At 44.1% G+C, this 25,121-nt stretch overlaps 1 protein-coding gene across 2 annotated transcripts in view; it reads right to left on the bottom strand.

Moving 5' to 3' along the window:
* Positions 1 to 25,121, bottom strand: part of APBB1IP (amyloid beta precursor protein binding family B member 1 interacting protein) — an 880,024-nt gene that overhangs the window by 92,049 nt on the left and 762,854 nt on the right. For both annotated transcript variants that reach the window (XM_086941655.1, XM_086941656.1), the window contains 2 exons: positions 17,402 to 17,500; positions 5,537 to 5,642 (listed from right to left, as the gene is read on the bottom strand). In XM_086941655.1, coding sequence (XP_086797781.1) covers positions 5,537 to 5,642; positions 17,402 to 17,500 — 205 coding nt within the window. The remainder of the gene's footprint in view (positions 1 to 5,536; positions 5,643 to 17,401; positions 17,501 to 25,121) is intronic.

Raw genomic sequence — 25,121 nt, forward strand, 5'->3', positions numbered from 1 at the left:
TAACTACTACAGGCTGCAAAGGGCACTTCGGGAACACTATCCTACACACCCAGAAGAGCCAAAAACACTTGAACCCTTACAGCTGCTCCTCACTACGCCCACGGCATCACACCTAGTATCCAAAGCGGTGGGGGGAAATACAAACAAAGCTAAGGACAAATGGAGTGCTGGGTTGGATGAACCTCTGACTGATGAAGAATGGGCTGCCTCTTGCATGCTTACTGGTATGTTGACACCGAACGGTAACTTAAAAATCATTCATTATAAGTACTTACATCAGGTGTACTATACACCTCAACGACTGCATAAATACGGCTTGAGGGAGGACTCACAATGTTGCCGGTGTAAACAAGAAGATGCAGACTTCATGCATCTAGCGTGGCTCTGTCGTAAAGTGGCGGGGTACTGGGAACAGGTCATACAAGTTCTGAATGAAATGCTCGGAGTTTCCATGATGTGTGAGGCAAAAGTATGTCTGTTGGGTATTGTTCCACAACTAAGGGCTCTGAAACGCAAATTCTGTGCTGTTGCACTATTGTTGGCCAAAAGAAGGGTATCCCTCCACTGGAACAGCAGGAGGGGCCCGAAGGTAAAGCACTGGCTTGAGGATATGATATATTGTCGGGACACGCTCAACACATACGAGGAGGAGTTGCCGGTCAGGTCTAGGCCCAAAGACTATTGGGGGTTCCTGCGTGCCTATTTGCTAGAACATGGCACGACAGATTCGGAAGCGGACACTGGGTAACGTTTCAATCTGCGCATAAAGGCATAAAGCGGACAACTGTGCGGTACAATGGTACTGAGGAGGGAGGATGCTGTGATGCAGAGTGCTTGTAGCTAGAGGATAAATACAAGTTGGGTAGTATATTGTTATGTTTAGTTCCTTTAAGCAGAAAATGTGAAAAAGTAAGAATACTGACAAACTTGTAAGTGAGTATAGCACTGACCGACATATCTGAGGTTTTTCCGATAACACGCCGCCGGTCCGCTGGATGTCGGCTGATGGGCTGTGTACAACTAACGCCATCTTTATCTGTTATGTGTAAATGTAGCCGGCCCGTTGCGGTTGTAGGCGAATTGAATGTATTTGTTTTACTATGGAAAGTGCAATAAACATCTTACACCAAAAAAAAATAAAAAAATATATAATCCCAGGCATGAAGTGTTAAGCATTGGTAGCAACCAGTGGTTCATTTGAGCTGGTGGTTTCCGGTGCTCAGCACAGGCACTCAATTGTTAACCCTGGTACTTATGACAGTCTGTAACGTGGTGGCGCTGACTGTCTAATTTAGAGATGAGCACAACAGATGCTTATTAAGTCAAGATACACTACATAACTATTACCAGTGCTCATGTAATTCTTAAGGCTTTGAGTGCCTGGAATAGTCTGAATAATCACACTTTTTGGAGTTGTAATGGTATTGTCATGAGCAGAGCTGGCTGGAGCAATGGGTGGTGCAAGCTGCAGTGGCCGTCTGTTGAGGGCCTCGCACTTATTTGTTTACAAATCAAGCACTGTTAGGAACCTCCATATAATGTGACCGAAACAGTACATAGGTTGTTGCTGATTGCAATTGATGCCCTGAAATCGCCACAACCAAAGTATTGCTTTAGTCAATCTACAGGTCTCTATGAATTCAAGGCATGCTCCAATGGTAAAAGTGGACCACGCCAGTGGTGGTAGAGTCGGTGGTGCCCTCTAAGAAAACGGTAAGTGCCAGCACCTATTTTAATGTATTTACTTTTTTATTTCTTTCTTTCTACAAATTAAGGATTGTCTGCAACTCAAAAGAGAATAGTGAAAATTATAAGCCTCACTTGTGAGTTTCTTAAGTGAATCATTCAATATAATGATTTTTTTTCAAAAGTAAAAAAATGTTGTTGTCAGATGCCAGTATCTACATTAATCTCCCATTCTATAACTTCAGGGCTTACTCGAATATTTCCATCGCCACACAACAAGTCAAAAGTTCTGGGAAGCCACCAAAATGCTCCAAAAGCATGTCAGTCAGTCAAAGATCTTTATTCGGACTAAAAACAGCCATTAAAGAACACATTAAAAACATTATTTCATAAGAATTAGCATGTTACACTTTAACCAACATAATTAATACGTAAACATTCATTTTATAACAATGTTACGGAGGCGAACTGCAGAGGAGATATACTTGTAAATCATTAAACAAGTGAATTCATCATTTAAAAGGAGTAAAAAGCATGTATAATCCATGTTCTTAATATTTTTATCCTATCTGTAATATTGTTATGTATGTAAAAAATGATATCAAGTTTGTCCTTGTTACGTAAGGCTTCTTTAGGATACTATTAGCATGAACACGATTTCAAAACATAGTTAACCAATGCCCTGATGTTAAATCAGTTAAGACCCTAGCTTCGAAGCCTGTGTTGTGCCTGGTGGAGTTCTGCAGCCTACGATGGGTTTCTACAGACCCAAGGGAGGTCTGGGAAGACAGGTGGGGCTCCTGCCCACCTTCCCTTTCTGACACACGTCTCTGCAGGCGAATATATATTACTTCAATGGGAGGGATTGCAATATTGCACGGGTTACCAAATTTACAACTAAGTATATGTCGGGCCCAAGAGTACCATGAAGAACATCATATACACAAAAACAATTCTTTAAAAATTTCATTCATTTATTTGTAAAGTTTTAAAATTAATAATAACACAATTTTGTATAAAAACCAAATACACATTTGTTTTTGCAGAAAGTCAACACTGTATAAAAATCTTTCAATAATTAAAAAATGCTATTTTAGCATTGTTTACACAAACATACAAAACATCATATTTATTAATCAATAGATTGTTATAGGAATAAACTGTTGACGCGGCATTTCTGTGCCTCTTTTGATCTTGCACCTTCTTCAGGACTTGTTCACTGTTTTAACATATCTATAAAAACTGTGAGTGGTGATATATTATTTCTTTTTTCTCTTTGTACATAGAGGTAACCTAACATTTTCTGACATATTGTTTTATTTTGAAGCTTGTATTGCAATGGTTTTAATTAGCTTTTCCAAATACTTTGGGATAAGTTAATATGTTTAGAATTCAAAGTGCAATTGTTGTCTAAAGAGGATGGGACCTAATGAAATGTACTGTGATATGTTTTTATAGATATGTTAAAACAGTGAACAAGTCCTGAAGAAGGTGCAAGATCAAAAGAGGCACCGAAACGCCGCTGTGACAGTTTGTTCATATAACAATCTATTGATTAATAAATATGATGTTTTCTATGTTTGTGTAAACAATGCTAAAATAGCATTTTTTAATTATTGAAAGATTTTTATACAGTGTTGACTTTCTGCAAAAACGAATGTGTATTTGGTTTTTATACAAAATTGTGTTATTATTAATTTTAACACTTTACAAATAAGTGCATGAAATTTTTAAAGAATTTTTTTTGTGTATATGATGTTCTTCATGGTACTCTTGGGCCCGACATATACTTAGTTATAAATTTGGTAACCCGTGCAATATTGCAATCCCTCCCATTGAAGTAATATATATTCGCCTTCAGAGACGTGTGTCAGAAAGGGAAGGTGGGCAGGAGCCCCACCTGTCTTCCCAGACCTCCCTTGGGTCTGTAGAAACCCATCGTAGGCTGCAGAACTCCACCAGGCACAACACAGGCTTCGAAGCTAGGGTCTTAACTGATTTAACATCAAGGCATTGGTTAACTATGTTTTGAAATCGTGTTCATGCTAATAGTATCCTAAAGAAGCCTTACGTAACAAGGAGTCCAGGAATTTAAGCAGGTTCTGTTTATTTGTCCAGCTATGTTGTAATATCATCTTAAGCTGTTGAGACACCTGTTTTTAAAATGTTGTGCCCGTAGAACTGCTAAAGCTATGCATTTATTGTTCAATCCACCAAATTAAATGTTCTGTGCACAAGTTTTAACTATTTTTAATGTTTTTTAAAATTGTATTGAATGATTCAGCTCAATTTCGTTTTCTTACTATTTAATTAATGGTATCGCAGGTCATACATAACCTGTTTTATAATACTAAGTTTATGCTGCCTATTTTGTATTATCTGTATTATCTGTATCTTGTTTTATGTGGACCCCCCAGGAGTTCCAAATCATGAAATTAACTTGACTTGGAGGCAAATATAGACCACACTAACAGGTTGCTCCCAATGAGCTTCATTTTTGCCTGGCAGCTATCCACAAAAGGATATCTTTTAGGTATACATGGTTTTACTCCTATGTAATTATAGGTCACGACTGCATACAGTTGCGCATTAGTATATCCCATGCAAGGAGCAGTGCGTATACGGACAATAGCATGGTTTGGTTTGAGATTTGTAAATAGCCAATTACTTGTGAGTGTCATGGAATTCAGAAATGCCTCTCCAACCTCTGCCAACCCTGGACATGGTCAGAGACGTACTGCAGCAAATGGCTGGAGTAAGTTTCCTTCCAAGACTGGAAAGACACCTCCAATCTTTGTTTGGGTGGAGGGGAACAGGATTGTCCATGAGGAAAATGATTTCCCTGTGTAGACGAAAAAAAGTGCAACTTTCTCTAATGCGGATTGTGCCCTGAGTTTAACTTCGTATTTATTAAATAGGTGATGTCACATGACATTTGCAGCAGTGCGCAGGGGTGGCTACTCCGTTGGAGCGGAGGAGGGTTGCCCCACTTAGAAGCATCCAAGATGAAAAATAAAATGGTAATTGATTATAATTTTATTTTTCATCCCCCGTCCTGAACTGAGTGTCAGGACAAGGGCGGACCGCTGCTGCGTGACAGCAGCAGGGAGGAGGGCGGGCTGTGTATGCACTGTTTAAAGTGTGTATGTTTGTTTTTTTCTGGCCGTCTTGCTACGGCCAGCCACACATGCGCACTTTAAAAATCTCTAACCCAGCTATATTAAGACAGTCTTAGACGGCTAATTTAGAGCATGTGCATGCCTCCAGAGCACTGCGGAGTGTCGAGTGAGGCCGCACCCTCCATTCAGAGTGATGGTCTCGTGCTGGTGAGATTAGTGCCCTGATTGGTCAAGAGTTTCCTTTTGGCCGGGCTGCAGTAGCGATGAGGAAGTCCACAGCGAGGAGTTCCTGTTCAGTAAGGGAAGGGTTTTATTTATTTATTTTATTTTATTTCATTTTATATGCTCGCCTGCCCCTCACCTCCCCGTAGATGCCAGCCGCCACTGGCAGTGTGCCTGAAAAGCTGTGACAAGTGCAAGTGTTTTTAATTGAAGTCCCAGTCACAGACTTCTCCTGAGCTTGCAATATCCTGATTACAAATGAGTGGGGGTTCTTTGTCCCTATTCAGGTATCAATGCCGCTGCTGGGATTGAGATTCCATTTAGTCAGTTTCTTATGAGTCAAGGATTGAAAATCAAATCAATAAAGAACACATTCATTTTGCTGTACTCTCTAAATGTCGCTCGCTTTGCATTAATATTCTTCTAAGTTTACCGTGCCTGGAGTTCCAACTGTAGGGCAGACAGTTCACCCAGCGGGGCAGGCCCTGTCTGTGGTGGGGTTTAGTTACCTGCGGCAGTGTTTGCTGGGTCCAAGTTGCTCAGGTTCGCCCATCGCGTGGCCGTGGCCGCCCTCTGTGCAGCTTGTTTATAGTTATCATACAACGCCTTCCCATACTGCACAGAAAGAAAAGAAAGATGTCACCATGGGGCATAAACACAAGAGACGCAATAATACAGCACACTGCTTTAAGGGGGTCGTTAATTGCTAAACACTTGGCCCTCATGACGAGCGTCCCGCTGTTGCCGAACCCTTTGCAAGCAGCTGTTTATGCAACGATCAGAATTACAAGTTACGCAAATGTTATCACACCCGATGATAAAGATGCATATACCCCAATAAATGTCAGCTGGTCAAATCTACTGGGATTTAATATGCGAATGAAGCCCTTCAAATACCGGGGCTATGCAGATTTGAGTGTATTAAGTACCGAAACCAACATGTTATTTCCTTTTTTTGGTGTAAAATGTGTAATTTGTGCCATTTATCATACATGATAAGAAAACAAGTTACTTACCTGTAACTTTGGTTCCCCAGTATTGGTAACTTTCATAGATTCCCATGCTTTGTATCATTCCCCGTCGTCGGAATGGGAGCCTCGGTAAATAGAAAATACCATAGTAGTAAGCACAAAGTGAAAAAATAGGCCTAGGCCTCATCTCATTTTGTAGCTTATCCACCTCTTTTTGTAAAAGAGACCAAAATTCTGCAGTAGCCAATCAGAGCAGCCTCACCCCATAGAACCTTCCTGAGAGAAGCTCAGAGCCTCAGATTTTCGTAGCCGTTGTGAACAGCTATCCACCAAGACCAGAAGACTGAGCTTTCCCAGGGGAGGTGGGTGGGCGCATGGGAATCTATGAAAGTTACCAATACTGGGGAACCAAAGTTACAGGTAAGTAACTTGTTTTCTTGCCCCAGTATTGGAACTTTCATAGATTCCCATGCTTTGTATCAGAGTAACCAGCAGTAAACAGAAAAGCATATTTTGCCATATATGAATCTGAAAATGTTACACATCTCTGATAAGAACAGCAGAACACATAGGATCATAAAATATGACAATAATGCAGTTACACAAAATATGCAATAGGAAGGCGGGATAGAAAGGAAAGCTCACCGACTTATTGGAAAAGATTCCTCAGAACTGCTTGGCCCACTGCTGCATCCTCCTTCACAGAAGAATCCAAACAGTAGTGGCGGGTGAAGGTGTGGACACTGCTCCACGTTGCCGCCCTGCAAATGTCCTTGATAGGGACTCCTGCGAACAAAGCCGCAGATGAAGCCATTGATCTGGTAGAGTGAGCACGAACTGCTCGCTGCAGAGGTTTCCCAGCCCCCTGGTGACAAAATTGTATAGCACTGGAAATCCAACGGGAAATACAAGCTTTAGAAACTGGACAACCTTTGCGTGGAGCACTGAAGGAAACAAAGAGCTGTGAAGATTTTCTGAACTGCTTCGTTCGCTCCAGGTAGAATTTCAGGCATCTGTGAATGTCCAGAGAGTGCAAAGTTCTTTCCGCGGGTGTAGAAGGCTTTGGATAGAATGGTTTCAAGACCACCGGCTCATTTAGGTGGAATTCCGAAGGTACCTTCGGGATAAACTTAGGATTCGTCCGTAGAATCAGCACATTATTCTTAAACTGGAGAAATGGTTCCTCAATCGTGAAAGCTTGGAGCTCACTTACTCTGCGAGCCGATGTCAGGGCCAAGAGAAGAGCCAGTTTCCAGGAAAGAAACTTAAGGTCAGACTTATGAACAGGTTCAAAAGGGGCTTTCATGAGAGATGACAAAACTAGATTCAAATGCCAGGCCGGAGGTGGCGGCCGGACCGGAGGAAAAACCCTGAATAAACCCTTCAGGAACTGTTTGACAATCCTCGCTGACCATAGGGAAGGACCTGAAGATGAACGTCTGAATCTAGAGATGGCTGCCAGATGGACTTTTACAGAAGAGGGAGCCAATCCAGATTTCGCCAGTGAAAGTATGTAAGGCAAGAGTTTGTGCGGAGAAGAAGTATATGGGTGTAAACCTTCCTTCTGGCACCAAACACAGAATCTCTTCCATTTAGCGCGATAGGTCTTGTTGGTACTAGGGGCTCGAGCCTGAGCCAGAATGTCCCTACATTCACTTGAGAGATCTAAACCCTGGAACTCTCTGAACTCAGGAGCCACGCTGTCAATCGCAGTGACTTCAGGTCCGGATGTAGAACCTGACCGTGAGACATTGTTAGCAAAGTTGGAACAGGATGCAGGAGAACTGGCTGGTCCTGGGAGAGGAGAAGAAGTTCCGAGTACCAAACTTGTCTGGGCCATGCTGGAGCGATCAGAATCATCTTGCACGGTTCCACCTTGAGTTTGCTGATCAACTTCGGAATCAGTGGAATGGGAGGAAAGGCGTAAACAAAGGCGCCTGACAAGGCAATCAAAAGCGCATTCCCCAAGGATTCCCGATGGCGAACCCTGCTTGCGAAGGACAGGCATTTGGCGTTCTGGGGAGTCGCAAACAGGTCGATGGATGGTGTCCCCCATCGTGCAAAGAGTTCCTCCAGAACGGTTTGATCCAGTTCCCACTCGTGAGAGACTGTTCTCTGACGACTCAAAGCGTCCGCCCTGACATTGAGTGTCCCCGCTAGATGTTCCGCCGAGAGGGCGACATTGTTCTGAATTAACCAATTCCACAGTGTCTGGGCTTCCTTGGAGAGGGTGGAGGATCTTGTTCCACCTTGTTTGTTTACGTAGTGCATGGCTGTGGTGTTGTCCGTACGAACCAGCACTGCACGGTTCTGAATCCTCGGAAGAAAAGCTTGTAGAGCCAAACGGATAGCGAGAAGTTCCAGGAGGTTGATATGGAACTTGCTTTGTACTGGACTCCAATGTCCTCTGACCTTTAACTCTTGGAGGACCGCTCCCCATCCTTCCATGGAAGCATCCGTTGTTACAATAAGGGGAGATGGTGGAAGTCGGAACGATAAACCCTTGGAAAGATTGTCTTTCAGCAGCCACCAGCTGCCTGCTTTTCTCATTTCCTTGGTAACGACAATCTTGTCGTCGAAGGATCCTGTGACTTGACGCCACTGTCTGTCCAATTGCTCTTGTAGTGGACGCATCCTGAGCCTGCAGTGCGGAACTAAAGGTATGCAAGATGAAATCGATCCGAGAAGCGATTTGTACCTCCGAACTGTCAGTGTCTTTCGAGATTAGAGAAGACGAGCTGAACACATTAGTTTGGTCTGGCGTTCCTCCGATGGAAGGGCTAAGCAACTGTCTGTGTTCAGGATGGCCCCTAGGAACCTTGCTGACTTGGATGGGCATAGAACCGATTTCTCCCTGTTGAGTCGAAGACCTAGTCGCTCGAACAGATCTTTGCATATCTGGACTGCATTGGACGCTTCTAGACCAGATGGAGCCTTTAGCAGCCAATCGTCCAGGTATGGAAACACTTGAATAGCTTGCCTCCTGAGAAAAGCTGCCACCGGAGCCAGAATCTTTGTGAAGATCCGCGGGGCGGACCGGAGACCAAATGGAAGTACTTTGAATTGAAAGTGGCTCTTGCCCACTGTAAATCGAAGATATTGCCTGTGAGCTGGATGAATTGGAACGTGGAAGTAGGCGTCCTCCAAATCTAGGGTCGCCATATAATCCCCTGGATTGAGTAGACGAAGGATGTCCTGAAGAGTGACCATCCTGAAGGACAACTTCACGAGATAAGTGTTGAGCTGCCGTAGATCTAAAATTGGACGCCACTTGTCCTTTGTCTTTCGAACCAGGAAGAACCTGGAATAGAACCCTTTCCCCTTCTGCGAAAGGGGTACAGGCTCCACCGCCCCCTTGGTGAAAAGTTGGTGGGCTTCGAGATGAAGGAGCCTGAGATGTTTGGGAGGGTAGGCATCCGGCGCTCTTGTTGGAGGAAGGTCTTGAAACTCCAATGTGTGTCCTTCTCTGACAATCTGTAGGACCCACTGATCCGATGTAATGATCATCCAGTTGTTCAGGCAATGGGCAATCCTGCCCCCCACTGATGTGAATGAGGGAACAGGAACAGTGGAAAGAGCCACCTGGCCGCTATTGTTTCCTGGTGTTGTCTCTCCTTTGCTGCCCCTGACGTCCTTTAGGCTGCTGGCGAGAGAAAGAACCCCTTTGAGAGTATTGAGGCTTATACGTCTGGCTGGACTGTGATCCAGAAGAGTAGCGATTTTGATTTCCTCCACGATAAGAAGAAAAACCTCTACCTCTAGCCCCCCTGAAAGGCGCTTTACGATACTGCAATGTACCTAAGGATTTAGCTGTGTCCGTGTCCTTTTTGATGCCTTGCAGGGCCTCATCGACGTGCTTGCCAAACAGCATCTCACCGTCGTATGGTAGATCCAAGATCTTATTCTGCACCTCCTGCCTGAACCATGTGGCCTTCAACCACCCTTGGCGTCGCAGAACCGCCGAGCCAGCAAGTGCTCGGAATGCGGTGGTAGCTATATCCATTGCCACGTCAATGACTTCTGAGGAAGCTCGTTCCCCTTCGAGCAAAATCTTCTTCACCTCCTCTTTAGAAGAATCCTGCAGCTCTTCTACAAATGGAGCAAGGTCGCACCACATTTGCCGATCATAGCGTCCCAGAATCGCCAAAGCATTGGCTGCCCTAACCAGAAGACTGGCCATAGCTGAAAATCTTTTGCCTACATTGTCTAGGCGCCTGCCCTCCTTATCCGGCGGTGTAGTCGGCGGCGTAGAAGGATTCTTAGATTTGCTCTGGGCGGCCTGAGAAATGACCGAGTCCGGTTTCGGTTGGCCAAGCAAACATGCCAGACTGCCATCAGGTGCCTTGTACTTCTTTTCCAGTCTTGGTAGCACCGGGAGGACTGTGGCCGGATTATGCATTGCCTTCAAGCCCTCAGACATGCTCAATGATCGGTATGGATCTCACCGATTTTTTGAATGGCTCTTTAAAGTCATACAAGAAGCAATCCGATTGAACAGTGGTCACTGGGAGACCAAATCTCTTGGATGCCCTGTCCATAAGGTTATGAAACCCTCCAACGTCCGCTGGAGGCGAAGTATTGTTATCTGGATCTGTGTTGTCCGGATCTATAGGATCAGTAGTATTCCACGGCGCCTGTTGATCTTGATCAGGATCCGCTTGTTGGTCTGCATCTGAAGAAGCAGGGTCATCATCAGTATCCTGCACCTGTACCACCTCTTGTGGGCGCACTTCCGGTGCAGTGGCACGCTCCCTTGGAGGTAAAGAATGGTCTGCCACAGGTCGTAAAGTCTGAGGCGGAGGTGTTGGGGGGCGCACTTGTTGTGTTTCTGGAGGAGCAGGAAAACGTTGTCGGTAGTCCTGTAACATAAGTTGCAAATCCGCAACTAAAGTGGATGGTATTGCCACCATCCCCTCACGCACCTGACGCATAGGTTGCTGTGAAGGCATGTGCCTGGTAGTAGTGCGCTCCTCCGTATAATACTGCTCTGGAACATAGTGCTGTCGTTCCATCTGCTCTTCCTCAGAGCTAACATCCTGAACCTTAACCTGGAGGTCAGATGGGCTATAGGCTTGCCCAAACTCACTAAAAGTCTCTTCATCAGAGTCGTCCTCCAACAGTAGGCTAGGTGGTAATTTCTGAACCTGGCGAGGAGACGTCATCTCAGGCGTTATCTGACGTCTTTTATGCGAAAAAACATGTTTTTCAGGAAATTCCGTCGTCGACGAGGTCGTCGTCGACGAGGCCGTCGTCGACGGCAAGCTCTTATGGGTCTGCGTCGACGATGGTGCAGACGTAGACACTGTCCTCGTCGTCGGGGGCTGTGTCGTCGACGAGGTGAAACTCATCGTCGACGATGGTGGAATCGTCGACGAGCTCGTCGTCAGCAGCATGGTAACCGGCGTCGTCGACATCGTCGTCGTCGAAGTCGTCCTCGTCGTCGACACCGCCGTCGACGCCAGCTTTGCAGTCATCGTCGTCGACGTGGAGATGGTCACTCTCGTCGACGACGAACAGGAATCTGGAGCCTTGAAAACCGTCGACGGTGTAGGCGTCGTCGACACAGCCGTCGTCGACGAGCCCGTCGACGAGGCAACCTTGCCAGAGTTGTCCTTTTTACCACTCGTCGACGACGTACCTGACTGTTTAATCGTCGACGACCTCTGCCTCTTGTCTGAAGCGACCTCCTGAACAGGAGTTGAAGGCTTCTTGACCCCTCGATCCTTCTCTGAGGGAGGTGAAGAGATTGTTGAAGACTTTTTCACCTTCTTTGAGGACTGCTGTTCCTCAGGCTTACCCTGCCTCTCCTTTTCACTGTGGTGAGGAGATTTTTGGGCAGCAGGCCTGTCAGACCTATCAGAGGTCCCTGGTAAGGCCTTGTGACGGGACTCGTCTGAAGCAGAAAGGGGGGGACCTACCCCTCTTCAGAGATTTCCTGGACGACACCATCGACGAGGAGCCCTCACTGTCCGAAGAGATAATATCCTTCCGGTCCTTCATCTTTTGAAGCCATGTGAGGAGACGTCCTTCCCTGTCCCTCAAGGTCTTTGCTGAGAAGGACCTGCAAATCGGACAGCCTGTTGGTTTATGGTCCGGATACAGGCAGTAAATACAATCCTCGTGTTTGTCCTCGACAAACAACCTCTTTTTGGAGCAGGTGGCACAGGCTCTAAAAAGGGCTTTCCTCTCAGACATGATGAAAAATATCCAAATAGTTGAAGAAATAACAAGAAAACTGAAGAAAACTGAGCAGAGCTCAATGGAGACTCCCTTGCACAACGTGCGGTAGAAAATCTGAGGCTCTGAGCTTCTCTCAGGAAGGTTCTATGGGGTGAGGCTGCTCTGATTGGCTACTGCAGAATTTTGGTCTCTTTTACAAAAAGAGGTGGATAAGCTACAAAATGAGATGAGGCCTAGGCCTATTTTTTCACTTTGTGCTTACTACTATGGTATTTTCTATTTACCGAGGCTCCCATTCCGACGACGGGGAATGATACAAAGCATGGGAATCTATGAAAGTTCCAATACTGGGGCAACTAAAGATCCCTGGAAAATATCACACCTTGCAGTGGGCCACTTCTAACGAAGGCCAACACTGGATTCACGTTTTGAAAGAACTCCATCAAATGCCAGATATTTGTTGAGAAATTTCCATGGCAACTTACTTAGAGAGATGCCCCCTTGAAGCACTGACCATTATTATAACACTTACAGAGAAATGATCCTGAAAGAATGTTTGGAAAGAGGCTCTTCTGCACTTCTCTCACCCGCTCCAAACAGAGCGAAAGGAGTGCCGCCAGTGGCACTGAAGAAAGAAGTGGAGATTTTTACTATGAATAAATGCAATGAGCAGAAATAGGGGGAGCAGTGCTTTTGAGACTTGCAACTGCGCCATCACAGATGAAACATGAATTACACATTTAGAAGGACCACAGTGCCATGGGAGAAGGAGAGAGAGGAAGGACTAGTAAAATACTCATGGCCTGATTAGGATTCTCAGTGGCGCAGGAGTGGGCGGTACGCCACCGCTGCGCTCCTGCTCCGCCGAAGGTCACCGCCACCCATCTGGTTGTGCGGGCGGAGTGGAGGCTCCATTGCGGAGTCTTAGAAAACAGGCACCGCATTGGGACCGCACAAGGTTCTTGCACGACATAGACTCAAAAGCCCATGCTGTGCAGAAACTGGGGTACATGCACATAATGTTCCTCCTGCATGAAACCCCATGCAGAGGAGGCGTTTCCTCTCTGCCAATGTGTTCATGGAGTGTGTACCTTCTTGACACCGCCGGCGGATGGGAAACTCATTATATTTGGGCGGACCACGACGGTCCCACCAAGCATATTACTTCCTCTACCTCACCGTGCAACTACCAGGGAATTGTGGTTCCTGGAGGCAGCAGTCCCAAGGCGGTCCGACAGCCAAATGGGGTGGTCGGGCCGCCAGTGGGGTGGTCGGGCCGCCAGTGGGGTGGTCGGGCCGCCGGTGCAGCGGTGGCTGGTCTGCCACCATTGCACCGCCAGACTCGTATTCAGGCCTTAGGTAGTTTTTTTTATTCTGTTTTTTTATGTAGACCACCGAAACACACATTGTTTATCTTAATTTATGCAAACAACTTAAATGTATGGGTACTATTTCCTGTGTTACATTGTTGCAATTTTTGACTTTTGACAAACACTTGCAGATTACATAGATTGAATTATTTTTGTCATAATTGCGCACTTCAGGGTATCAGTGAACAAAGGAGCGTCAGGCTGCAGTGTGGCACAATCACAGGAACTATCCACTGACACAGAAGGAGACGCCGGCCGTTTAATATGACCCCCAACATAATAATAAAGCCGTAAAGAAGCAAGAAGGCAAAGCCAGTTTTGGGAGTCTGACCAGGAAGAACTAGAGGTCACTCTGCAGGACAGGGCTCTCAACAAGACAATTATACAAAAGAGCCACTACACATAATGGCCTCCTCATCACTTCTTGAATTCCACAAGAAGCTGAAGACCAGGCTTTTCGAGTAGACCCAAGAGGCCCTTAGTGTGGCTAGACGCACACCTGCTCAGCACCAGGACACCCTCCCGGGAACATATCTGCATAACACAACAAATGGCAGGATGAAGAGGCGGGCATTGAAGGGTCTACTGCCTCTGAGGTAAGAGCTTGCAGTCTAACCTGCAGTGGGAGGGAATTCCACAGGGAGGAGCCATGGGCATGGAAAGATTGACCCCCCTAACTCTTGTTGCAACATGGTAGAGCGTGTTGCAAGTGTGGATGCAATTCTGCACTGAGAATTGGTCCAACGCTTGAAGCAAATACCCAGCATAAAATGCCAGTTCCGCACTGGTCATTTGGTACAAATGCCTATTGTAGTCGTTGTAGAAATCCAAAAAGGCTGGTACAAAGTTGCACCAACGCTAGTGTTGTTTATGTAATCTGGAAACGCTAGTGCACAATTGAAGGAAAATGCACTTTAAAGCTCACAGGAACATCTCAGCAATTCATCCTTCTGAGGCTGATTGGTTTGCATGAAGTGATTTAATAGTAATACACAATATTACAGCCATAAGAAGCTTCCATCTGTTTAAAACTCTACCTGATAAATGTTTACTACCACTGGGAACACATGCTGGACAAATCACCAGTACTTTACTGGAAAGCTATTTTAGAGATTTGATATGATTGGCATATTGAGAATTCTCTGCCTTAAAAGTGCTATAAATCATTGGGTAGTAATACAAAAACTAGTTGTCATACATTGTTCCACTTTTTAGACATGTCACTGTAACACCAGATACTATGTATATCTGTAATTCCAGTCGCACTTGCAATGCAGTTGGGCAGAGCAGCAGTACCTGTAAGAGACGCTGCTTAGAAGGTGGAGTAAGGGAGACTTTGGGGCAGCCGAGGGGTAGGGCAAAGTACCAGGGTAGAATATGTCAAATGTATTTTGTATATGGGTTTTGGGACACTTTGGCCCCGATTTATCAAAATGTCACGCAACACAGCAAGAAGAGAACAGGAACGCGCCATATCTACTAAGATATGATGCATTCCTGCTCTCTCCCTGCGCTGCGGTACTGAGGGCTGCCTAGCGCCAACACAGACACCCTTGTGCCATGGTGCAAGGGGCCCTGCGTTACAAGTAGGATTGCTTTTGTGCAGGAAGGGACACCTTCCTGTGCAGAAACAATTCTTGGATGCGTTTTCCTCTTTCTACGTGTGCTACAGAATGGAAATAACAAGGAGAAATAAAGGATTTTTTCCTCTTGACTCCCCTATTAGGATGGCATTCTAATTCTAAGCAGTCCAGGTTTGCCACCCTTAGAAAATCTGGAATTGTGTCACCATCCTAAGGTGGAAGCATTGGAACACCCGTGCTCCAGCCACGGAACGCCTTCTCAACACAGAGTAATTCAAGGCAGAGATTTGCACTACTTTGCTTCACTCTGGATTTACTAAGCCACGTAGAGCCATGCAAGGTAGCTTTACATGGCTTAGTAAACCTCACTTAAGCCCTTGCGTTGCCTTGTGTCGCCTTTCGTGATGCAAGGGCAATTCAAAAGCATACTAAATCTGCTGCCCTCTGTATTGTTACGCTGGCACATAAAATAGGCTACATGGTGTAAAGCCCAGGAGAGAAGCATGAACAAGAAACAATATCCCAACAGGTAATATTTGGTAGACAATTATATATGTATGTTGAAAACATTACACAAAAGGAAATAAAGGAGACACTTATTCAGTCAGTCTGACTGAATAAGTGTCTCCTTATATATATGTTTCTTGTTCAACCTTCTCACCCTGATCCCGATCAGGTCTATGGGTCTTACTCCTGGAATACTGTACCAAGAGATAAGTATGGCACCTGAAAATAGATAAACAGTATTGAATGGGAAACGTCCATTACAACGCAGTCAATACAATGACCTACATTTACAACGCAACTGTTACAATGCAAATGCCTTTACATCGCATGCAATTACAAAGCATACTATTACAAAGCATGCCATTACAATGAGCTATAAGATAAGCAATGGAGATTTTTATTAGGGTGGGTATGGGTTTTGGGGTACATGGGAATAGTAGTTTTGACCCCTACACTATCCAACACTTTCCCTACTGTTGCACTCACTGGAGTAGGAATAGTAATTTTTACCCCTACACTATCCAACACTTAGTAATTGTTACCCCAACAATATCCAACACTTACCCTATTGTTGCACTCCCTGGGGTGAGAATTGTCATTTTTACCCCTACACTATCCAACACTTACCCTACTGTTTGCCCTCAACTTATTATGCGTTGTAATGGTATGCGTTGTAATGGAATGCATTGTGATGGTAGTTTAAAAAAATATGTTATATAATGTCATGCTTTGTAAAATCATGCAATGTAATGGTAGTTGTGATGTAACCACTGGGTTGTAATAACATGGGTTGTAATTGCATGCATTGTAATGTCATATATTCGTATAAAATACAGAATGGTTACATTGTCTGAAACTGTGGAGCCTCTTCCCACTCTGGAGTACTCATTGACACTCAGTACCAGACAAACTGTTTCTTTGTAGCTATATATAATATGATGTCACTGTAGAAAGCTTGATTAAAAGCAGTTCCGCCTGGCTTCGTCATCTAGGGATGTAGGGCGTTGGATAAGGCAGTAAGCAAAAGACTTCATACAGCGCATGGCATCATATTTCATTTGAGAGGTTCTTTCTACAGGTCATGGGGTGATCAATAGAGGTGCCGGGAAATCAACTTCTTAGATAAATACGTGAGGATTCTTTTCAAATTGAGACTATGAACTCAGAGTAGTCCGGCAATCCCTACTCTTGAGCAAATGTGATTTGCACCCAAATTGGGATTGAAGGTAGAACATATTAACTGTACATACAAATTTTGCATGGAAACACCTGGAAATATTTGCACCTGGAAAAAGATCCGAACTGATGGAGAAAATGGGAATTGGATGCACAGACTCTGAGACCACAAGTTATGCATGATTTTAACCTCCCCAATGAGGCATTGCGGATAACGCCACCTGGGGGGCTACCATACCCTGGGGTATTCCCTGAGCAGTAATACAACAGTAAAATACCGGGAAACTTGCAATAAGGTCCTAAAATGCAATATAAATTGCTTGATATGTTTGGATCATAGACGGCGAATAGAACAAAGCACCCATTCCCCGATCTGAAGACTGATGAAGCACAGGTGGGGCCTCTAGGAGTATAATACATGGGCTCAAGGAAGTTCATCCCCCAAGTATGTTCTTAAAGCCTTCAGCCTCTCGATAACGCTAGGATTCATCCAAATGCCATTATTCCATCTTAAGGATGCGGCACTGATTGCTCAAGATGCAATGAACCAGGCTGGAACAAGCATAGAAGGGACCTCTCCCTCTCACCTTGGCAATCCGTATCCCTGTCACCCACTGGTGCAGCGTCCAAGGGTCGTCACAGCATAAATACTTGATGTATTGGGATTCCTTCTGGATCTGAGGATGCTGCAAGAGACACATGTTTGGAATTTAAAACAGTAAAATGAACATGAATACATGAAAATACTGAAGTGGTAATATTAATTCTTGAAGAACTACTCACTGGAAACATTAGCACTATAGGTGGCAAAAAGCAGGATGCATTTTAGCAATGCAGAGTTATTGTTATTCCAAGAAACACCAGAAGTCCAAATTTCAATTGGTCATCGTTTGAAATACAAAATAATATTCAGTTTAAATACTCCTAAACTATATTCACAAAGATGATAATAATAAAAGTATCATATTCAAGTGTGCCTGTGATTTCGAGGACCCGCATTATATATAGACTGAAATGTCCCTATCAGTGCCATGGGGTACTAAATGGGTGCGCCTGGCGCAGACCGAAACAGTGCACCCTATTACAGTAAATGTGCTGTCCTCAAGGCAGCAAGAATCTTGCGTTTGCCCTGGAGCAATGCATTAGTGAAAGATGGACTGGCTGTTTGAAGACACCAGTTCACCTTTCACTGTGCAGGCCACAACAAGACATGCTTTTGAAAGGGAAGCTGCAAACCCCTGCCAGCAGGTGCAATGCACCTGAATCCATGGGAGTCTTGGACCCCTTTCCCCCTTCCAAGGAGCACCGCAATTTTGTGCACTGTATGTCCAACTTTCAATAGCTCCTTTGCCTCTCCACCCAAGTCTGTAATATGTCATGAATGAGAGCAAAGCATTTCCTTATTTGCATACTACCATGAACCCATGCATTTCCTTATTTGCATACTACCATGAACCCATGCAAATGAGGGAATGTCACCTCATGATCAAGCCTGTTCTAAATATGTGCCAGTACAATCCATATTATTGAAGGGGTTGCACAAACATCTGTTGCTTAATACCAGACTGACCTGAGGGGACAAGCATCAAGTACAAACCCCAATTGTGCCCGTCAAGCACTTACTGTAATAAGACCCATGGAGCGCTTGTGGGAAATGAAAAATATTCTGACCTGATAAAACACTTTGTGAGAAAGGGTATTATTAATTGGGGTGGATGGTAGTCCACCACAAGTAATAGGGCACTATTCATGACCAATAAATGTTTCAAAACTTTACAACTGAGCTCGACCCCGGGTAGCCATGGCAACAGAGGCAACAGGGTTAACTTAAGAAAATGTGTGAACATTTAGAAGTACCAAAATGGTTAAAAATAGAATACACAACACAATAAGAATCCTTCTACAATCTGTAAAAATGGGGAATAATTTAATGAGCAAAATGACACCAAAATGACAAGAATCAATAACCTTTTAAATAAAGATGGTGTCCAAAGCACTAGCCCTAGCTCCTCTCCTACTGGGATTGATGCCTGGCTATTTAGAGGGACAAAGGCGGTGTCAAGCCCCGGTATTAGCTACATCTCCCTGTGACAGGGTAGGGACCTTAACGTTATTTATGTTCCTGGGCACTGCCAATCTGGTCATCCTGTCAGGGGAACAGAGGAACAGAACACCTCCTCACACCCAAGGCCTAAGTCTCAGCTCTGGGAGCAAATTCACACCTCTTAATTGGGGCTATTCAACTCTAAGGTGACAGTGAAAAGCTCATGCTAATGGGCTTCCAGAGGCTTTATGTAGGCAAAAGGTACGTTTTTAAAGCCACCTTTCATTTGAAATATTTAATACAAATCCAACTTTAGCAATCAATTTGCTTGTACTAAATATTTTTTAAATTTCAAGAATTAACTTTGTATCTGGTTCCTAGGTGGAGATACCATTATTGAATGTAATATTATATCTCAATATTTTGTAATTGGACAGCTAACCGTGCTACAGTGAAAACAGCTTCAGGGCCTTGTCGCTATAAAGTCACATTTACCATTCTATGTTTACATATCTTGCTTTTAAATACCATGTCCTCTGCCCTATGGGCATTCAACTCCTGCTCCAGAGTGACTTAATGTTTAAAATGAGGGGTTAGGCTTGTCAAAAGGGGTTATTTGGGAAGGTTGAATTTGTAGTTCTAAAAATGCACAGACAGGCTACAGTGGTAGGCCCGAAGTCATGTTTTTCACTGTCACTCTAGTGGTGACACAATGTGTGCTCCAGTCCATTGGTGAAATTTAACTTACAGGCATACACTTTGTGCCATAAAGTAGGGATTTATATTCAAGAAAAATATGGCAACTAGGAGTATAGACCATTTTGACATGTTTGTAAGGTTCAGAGCACATTCGTTGAGGCCTGGTTAGCAGAGGTCCAGTGAACAGAGTAAAATAAAAAACAGCAGCATCGTCCGAAAAAATTGATGGCGCTCATGCAAAAAAAGGCATTTTCCTAAACACACCCTCCAGTTGTTGATTTGCTTTTTTTAGCACTCACAGGCGGAAAAATACTTCAGCTTTTCTAAACTTTTTGTAGCAAGACTTAAAAAGCTATAGCGCTGTGTTGAAAATGTGTACAGCAATATATTTACAGCGAGTTGAATGCTAATGATGTCACTGGTGGCTATCATGCAAACAAGAAAACAACATTTGTATGTGATGCTAAGCATGGAGTCCACCTATGGATAAGTGGCGTAATATGTGTAATTTTGGAGAAATTACATGTTTTTTTGCTTTTATTTGGCAATAGATTTTCATACCAAGCCATTTTATTTTACCTTAGTAGATCTGGATTTGTATGGCATTTTAGGGTTGTTTGCTCATTACCTGCTTGTTGCGCCTCCTTTTGACAGTAAAGCAGGTTCGGTACTATGTGACGCACAGCAATTTTGCCATGCGCTTCCATCAAATTTTCAGAGCAAAAAAATTTTATATTCAAAAGTTCTTCGCACTGGCGTAACGAACCTTGAGGGGGCCTCCCTACCAGGCACATGGAGGGGCCCTATGGAGCTTGGGGTCCCCCCGCACCGCGGGGGCTGCGGGGGCCTGTGTTATGCCCCTGGTTCTTCGATACTGTTGCTTGCATTGCTTTGTGCAGTGAAAACACTGGAGCAAAAGAATAGTAATCTGGGTCTCATGCAGTGCTTAATTTGTAACATAATAAGTATTGCTCCCCAAAGTTTTGTTTAAGAGCCAGCGGCCAGTGCTATCAAAGGTCGGGACGCCTAATACCAAGGCTGTGTGGTCTAAATTCCACCCCATGCTTTTTTAATCCATCACCAGGTACTCCCGCATTCTTTATCTCACTCTTTCAGATTCCTTTTCATCTTTGCTTTTACCCTTTATCACTGCTTTTCCATCTTTCTCTTCCTCCTTCCCCCCTTGGAGGTTTTTCTCTCTCTTGCCCTGCACGAAATTCTGAAGGGGCATTATAAGTGCTAGTCCCCCAAAATAAGTGCTGTTGTGCCCCACCTGCAACCATCGGCTCAAATTAAGCACTGGTCTGACGGTCGTAAACTCTGCTGACAGAGAGGATTCATGACCCAACCGATAACACCTGGAAACCGTGTTTAAAACCTTTGACCAATTGTACATTTGGTTTATCAAAATCGATACTTCTGAAATACTAAGTTTTGGTAGATAAAAAGGCTAAGTAAGGCCCTGCTGCCACCTGCCCTGGTAGAGAATACAGAAACGAAGGTGAGAGTTTCAACGAACAGGCCAGAAGGTTGGGTTGAATATTAAGCTCCACAGAGGAAATCGGATGATAGAGGTAACTGCAACATGCGTGAGGGCTGGAGGGCTCACCTTCGGTTTCCTTCAACCATACCACATCTGCTAACGCTCTGACACATGCCTTTCAAATGATGGTGAAAATTATGCCATTTATGTCTGGATATCAAGTGCCAGTAAAACATCAGAGAACAGTGTCAGAGGACGAAAAACAGATTGCTGTCTGCGCCTGGATTCAAAATTAGGAATTCACGCACAAAGGAAAGCAGACTTACCTTCTCTTTACACAAAATGCTCTGTTTATTTAAGGTAAACGAAAGATCTGGTGGTCCACAGGTGGAATGAGACAATTGTTCCTGGCACAACCTGCTTCCTCGAGGCGGTTTCATTTTACTAAGGATGCTTTGAGCTCCATTCACAAAAATGTGATAATCTATGGATCGTGGGTTTGTACCTATGGCACGCCTCTTCGTGTGCATTTTTCAAATATGGATCAAAACTGTATGCAGTTCATAGGTTTCCAGGTATAGTCTTAGCTCAGCAACAGGTACTCCTTCAGACTGTTCTCAGTGCATACAATGCACAAAAATAAATGTGGTGGAAATCTGATCTGTAAAATTATACCTTTCTACTTTATTTTCTTCGCCATGGTAAATATCTTTCCATATGGAAAAATTGATTTTCACTGTGAGTGTTCATGAAAATATGAAGATGTTTAGTATACTTCCAGCATCAATTTGCACACTTACCAGAGCTTCTTCTCACTATAATTAAGTACGTACATTGAGTGTGAAAAGCCACTGGAAATAGTTTAGGAAACTCCATTACAAACGGGCTCCCACGCTCCCCTTCTGGGTATTTCTATTATTGATTAGGGTCAGAAATTCATCAAATATTGATTCTGTGCTTTGGAAACCCTAAATCTAACCCTGGAGGCATAGCCGTCATTGATGTACCCACACATGTTATAAATTGGGCCTTCTGTTAAAATATTCCATCCTCTTCATTGCTGCACCGTTTGGTGCAAACCTTAAGTTGCTTGTCCAGTGGTGGATTTGCCCAAATGATGTCACTTGAGGCCTGGACTCAAACTTCTGCACTGGTACTTTATCAGAGAAAGATGCCACGTCAAAACTGTTGGCTTAATGCACACTCTTTCACATGGGTGGGACTGGGAACCATTTTAAGTAGCAAAGTCACGCTGGCCCCAACATTAGGTTTGTTGTGCAACAGCCCTTCAAAATACCCAGCTGCCAGACATCCAGTTTGGAACTAGCTTTCCTTCAGCCTTAGTGCCTTGACTGGGGAATTATGTAGCAGAAAGTATGCACACTATTGCCAACATTAATAAAGGCCACAAGCTCTTCAAAAACCAATTGCTAGCAAACACTTCTAACTCCCCAGACCCGTTTGCCTTGGTCTCCCTCTTGGCATCTTGAAAAAACACCTAAATGTTTCCGCTTTGCTTTCACGAACTTCCCTAGGGCAAATTCCAAGAAGTCTATGCCAAACACTCTCTTATATGGATTTTACCTATTGGCTTTTATCTTCAACCTGGGCCAATAAAGCTAGAGGGGCCTTAATTAAAAGACTGGAATGTTGGGCGCTCCACAGGACACTAGGGTGTGGCTGTACTGTGGCATTAACATGCAACTGAATATTTTCACTTTAGCAATACATATGCGAGTAAGCATTTATCAATAGACTGCTTGTAAATAGCACGTCACATTGGCATGCCCCTTGTGACCCCTGGCACTGCTTTTGCGACCACCATCGTCAGCAGTGGCAAATTCACTGGCAGAAACAGAAGCAGCTCGTCCTTATGGACGTCGGTGGGGGCTTCACTCACCTCGCTGTTAGTCAATTTTTTATTATACTAATAGTGAATGATATTACATTATTCACTCATTATTAGTTTAATAAAAAAAAATTGGAGTACAAATAGCGCGAACATGACTTCCCCTGGCAGCTGAGGTAAGCAAAAATGCTTTTAATTGTATATATATTGTGTGCGTGCTTGCAGTTTTGAGTATGTTTATGTAAGAGAAAGTGTGTGTGAATGTGAAGGCAGAGTGTGTGTGTATGTGCGAATGCATGTATATGTATGAAAACATGTATGTGAAAGTAAAGGTCAAGGGGCGTGTGAAGTCACTTCCGTTTCCCCGGGCATTTTTAATTCAACAGATCTTATTAGCATTTTTTTTCATATATACATACAGTACAGTGGTAACGAATTGACGTCCATGCACATTGGGTCGTTTTATTGGCGTGGCGGAAATATAATAATCTAATGTAATAATGTAGTGTTCCAAGAATGCCTGTAGATGTCAGTATGTACTTTGATGTAGTAATAACCCAGTTTTCGGCAACCATGAAATGTTGCTTCTGAACCTGGATTAAGCCACTCTCTGAATCTGAATGTCACTCTTTGATGTTTTAAATGGAATCTTTTCGAAAAGAAAATTATGGAGCCAACATCAGCGCCAGCAATTTAGGATTTACCCGGAAGACTGGGTGAATTCTAAGTGGTTGGAGGGGCAGAGAGTGAATGGAGAGCTAATCATAGTAACGACGGGGAGAGACGACACAGGGCATGAATAAAAAAGAGTCGACAGCACTAGGAAATCATTTAAAAACCCTTGGACTGAGCAATTTTAATAATGCTTTCATAATTATTTTTTTCCCCTTTTTCATGAACTGTGCCTTTTCAGAGACAAGCATGCAGCCAGGCAGAGGTGCTGGCAGAAAGAACCTTATTTATTCCGCGATTAGAGGTTTCTACAGCAGGACAGGGGGTGGTGGGGTGGGGAGGGGGGGGGGGGGGGGGGAGTGTCGGTTAGTGTTTAATGTGAAAAGGCCAGGTGCTCTTTGGGACAGAGGCAGGTGGTGTGCCTGCGGTGTGCAGGCAGGAGATACAAGGGCAAGGGCATACCAGTGGTTAATTTGTAAAAGAATAAGTGTTGGGGCTCTCCTCAGTAACCAGCTTGCACCAGTCCATTTCCCCTGTTTGTGCTGACTAAAACACAACCAGCTACTTACCTTGAAAGTGGAGAATGGATGTGGCGTAACGGCCAGAGCTGGCGACTTTGGAGCTGGAGAACCAGGTTCGAGTCTCAGCTGGCTCAACATCCTGTGATTCTGGGCAAATCCCTTAATCTCCTGGTAAATAAATGTGTCCTCAACTGGTGTTCATGAAAAGTGCCGGTGTTGATGATTAAGTGCTGGTGCTGAGCACTGGAAACCACTGGCTCAAATTAAGCACTGCGGCAAACATAAGGACAAGCTGCGCATGTCAAAGCTCATGCATCAGTCAGTATTGTGGAAAGGTTATTTTACAAGGGGAGTTCAGAGTTCTCACCCAAGGACATTTTGGGGGCAATTCAGTGCTTAATTTTAGATGGTGGTTGAAGGTGAGGCCCACCAGCACTCTTGTTTTGGGACCGGATCTCACTATTCCATCATTATGCTTTGACCCACAGCAAGGATGAGAAAGACAGCAAACGGGGAAAGAATGAGGAAGGGAATGGTGGTAAAAAGTGACAAAGTAAGAAATAAGGTAGGAAAAAGAACCTGCAAGAGTGATATAGTGGGACAGGAAGGAAGTGGTGGATAAAGAAGCATGAGGGGGAATCAAGATTAGACAGCTTTGGTAGTTGGCAATTCCACCATTCGGTGTCGGCTGCAAGCTTTTGTGAAAAAGTTTGAGATTGGGCACTTATTTTATAAATTAATCACTGGGGATATTAAGGTGGCATATAGATAATTGCTGCAAAGGAAAACAGAGGTTTTTAGAGGACGTTTGCTTATTTCAGAGAAATGGCATGATTTTGAGAGCACGAAAAGTAAGTCTGGTTGTGCCCCCAACAAAACGAAGAACAGGGCTTAAAGTGGGGCAGGTCGTGCCAGATCTAAAACCCAGAATTAATTAAAAACTGACTTTAAAACGGGCCCCTTTAGAGTCCTAAAGTAATTTCCCTAACTTAACAGACAAAACAGACAAAACAAACGATTATAAAAACCCTTAAGATAA

Source organism: Lissotriton vulgaris, chromosome 10 (assembly GCF_964263255.1).
Source record: "Lissotriton vulgaris chromosome 10, aLisVul1.2, whole genome shotgun sequence".
NCBI classification, from domain to species: domain Eukaryota; kingdom Metazoa; phylum Chordata; class Amphibia; order Caudata; family Salamandridae; genus Lissotriton; species Lissotriton vulgaris.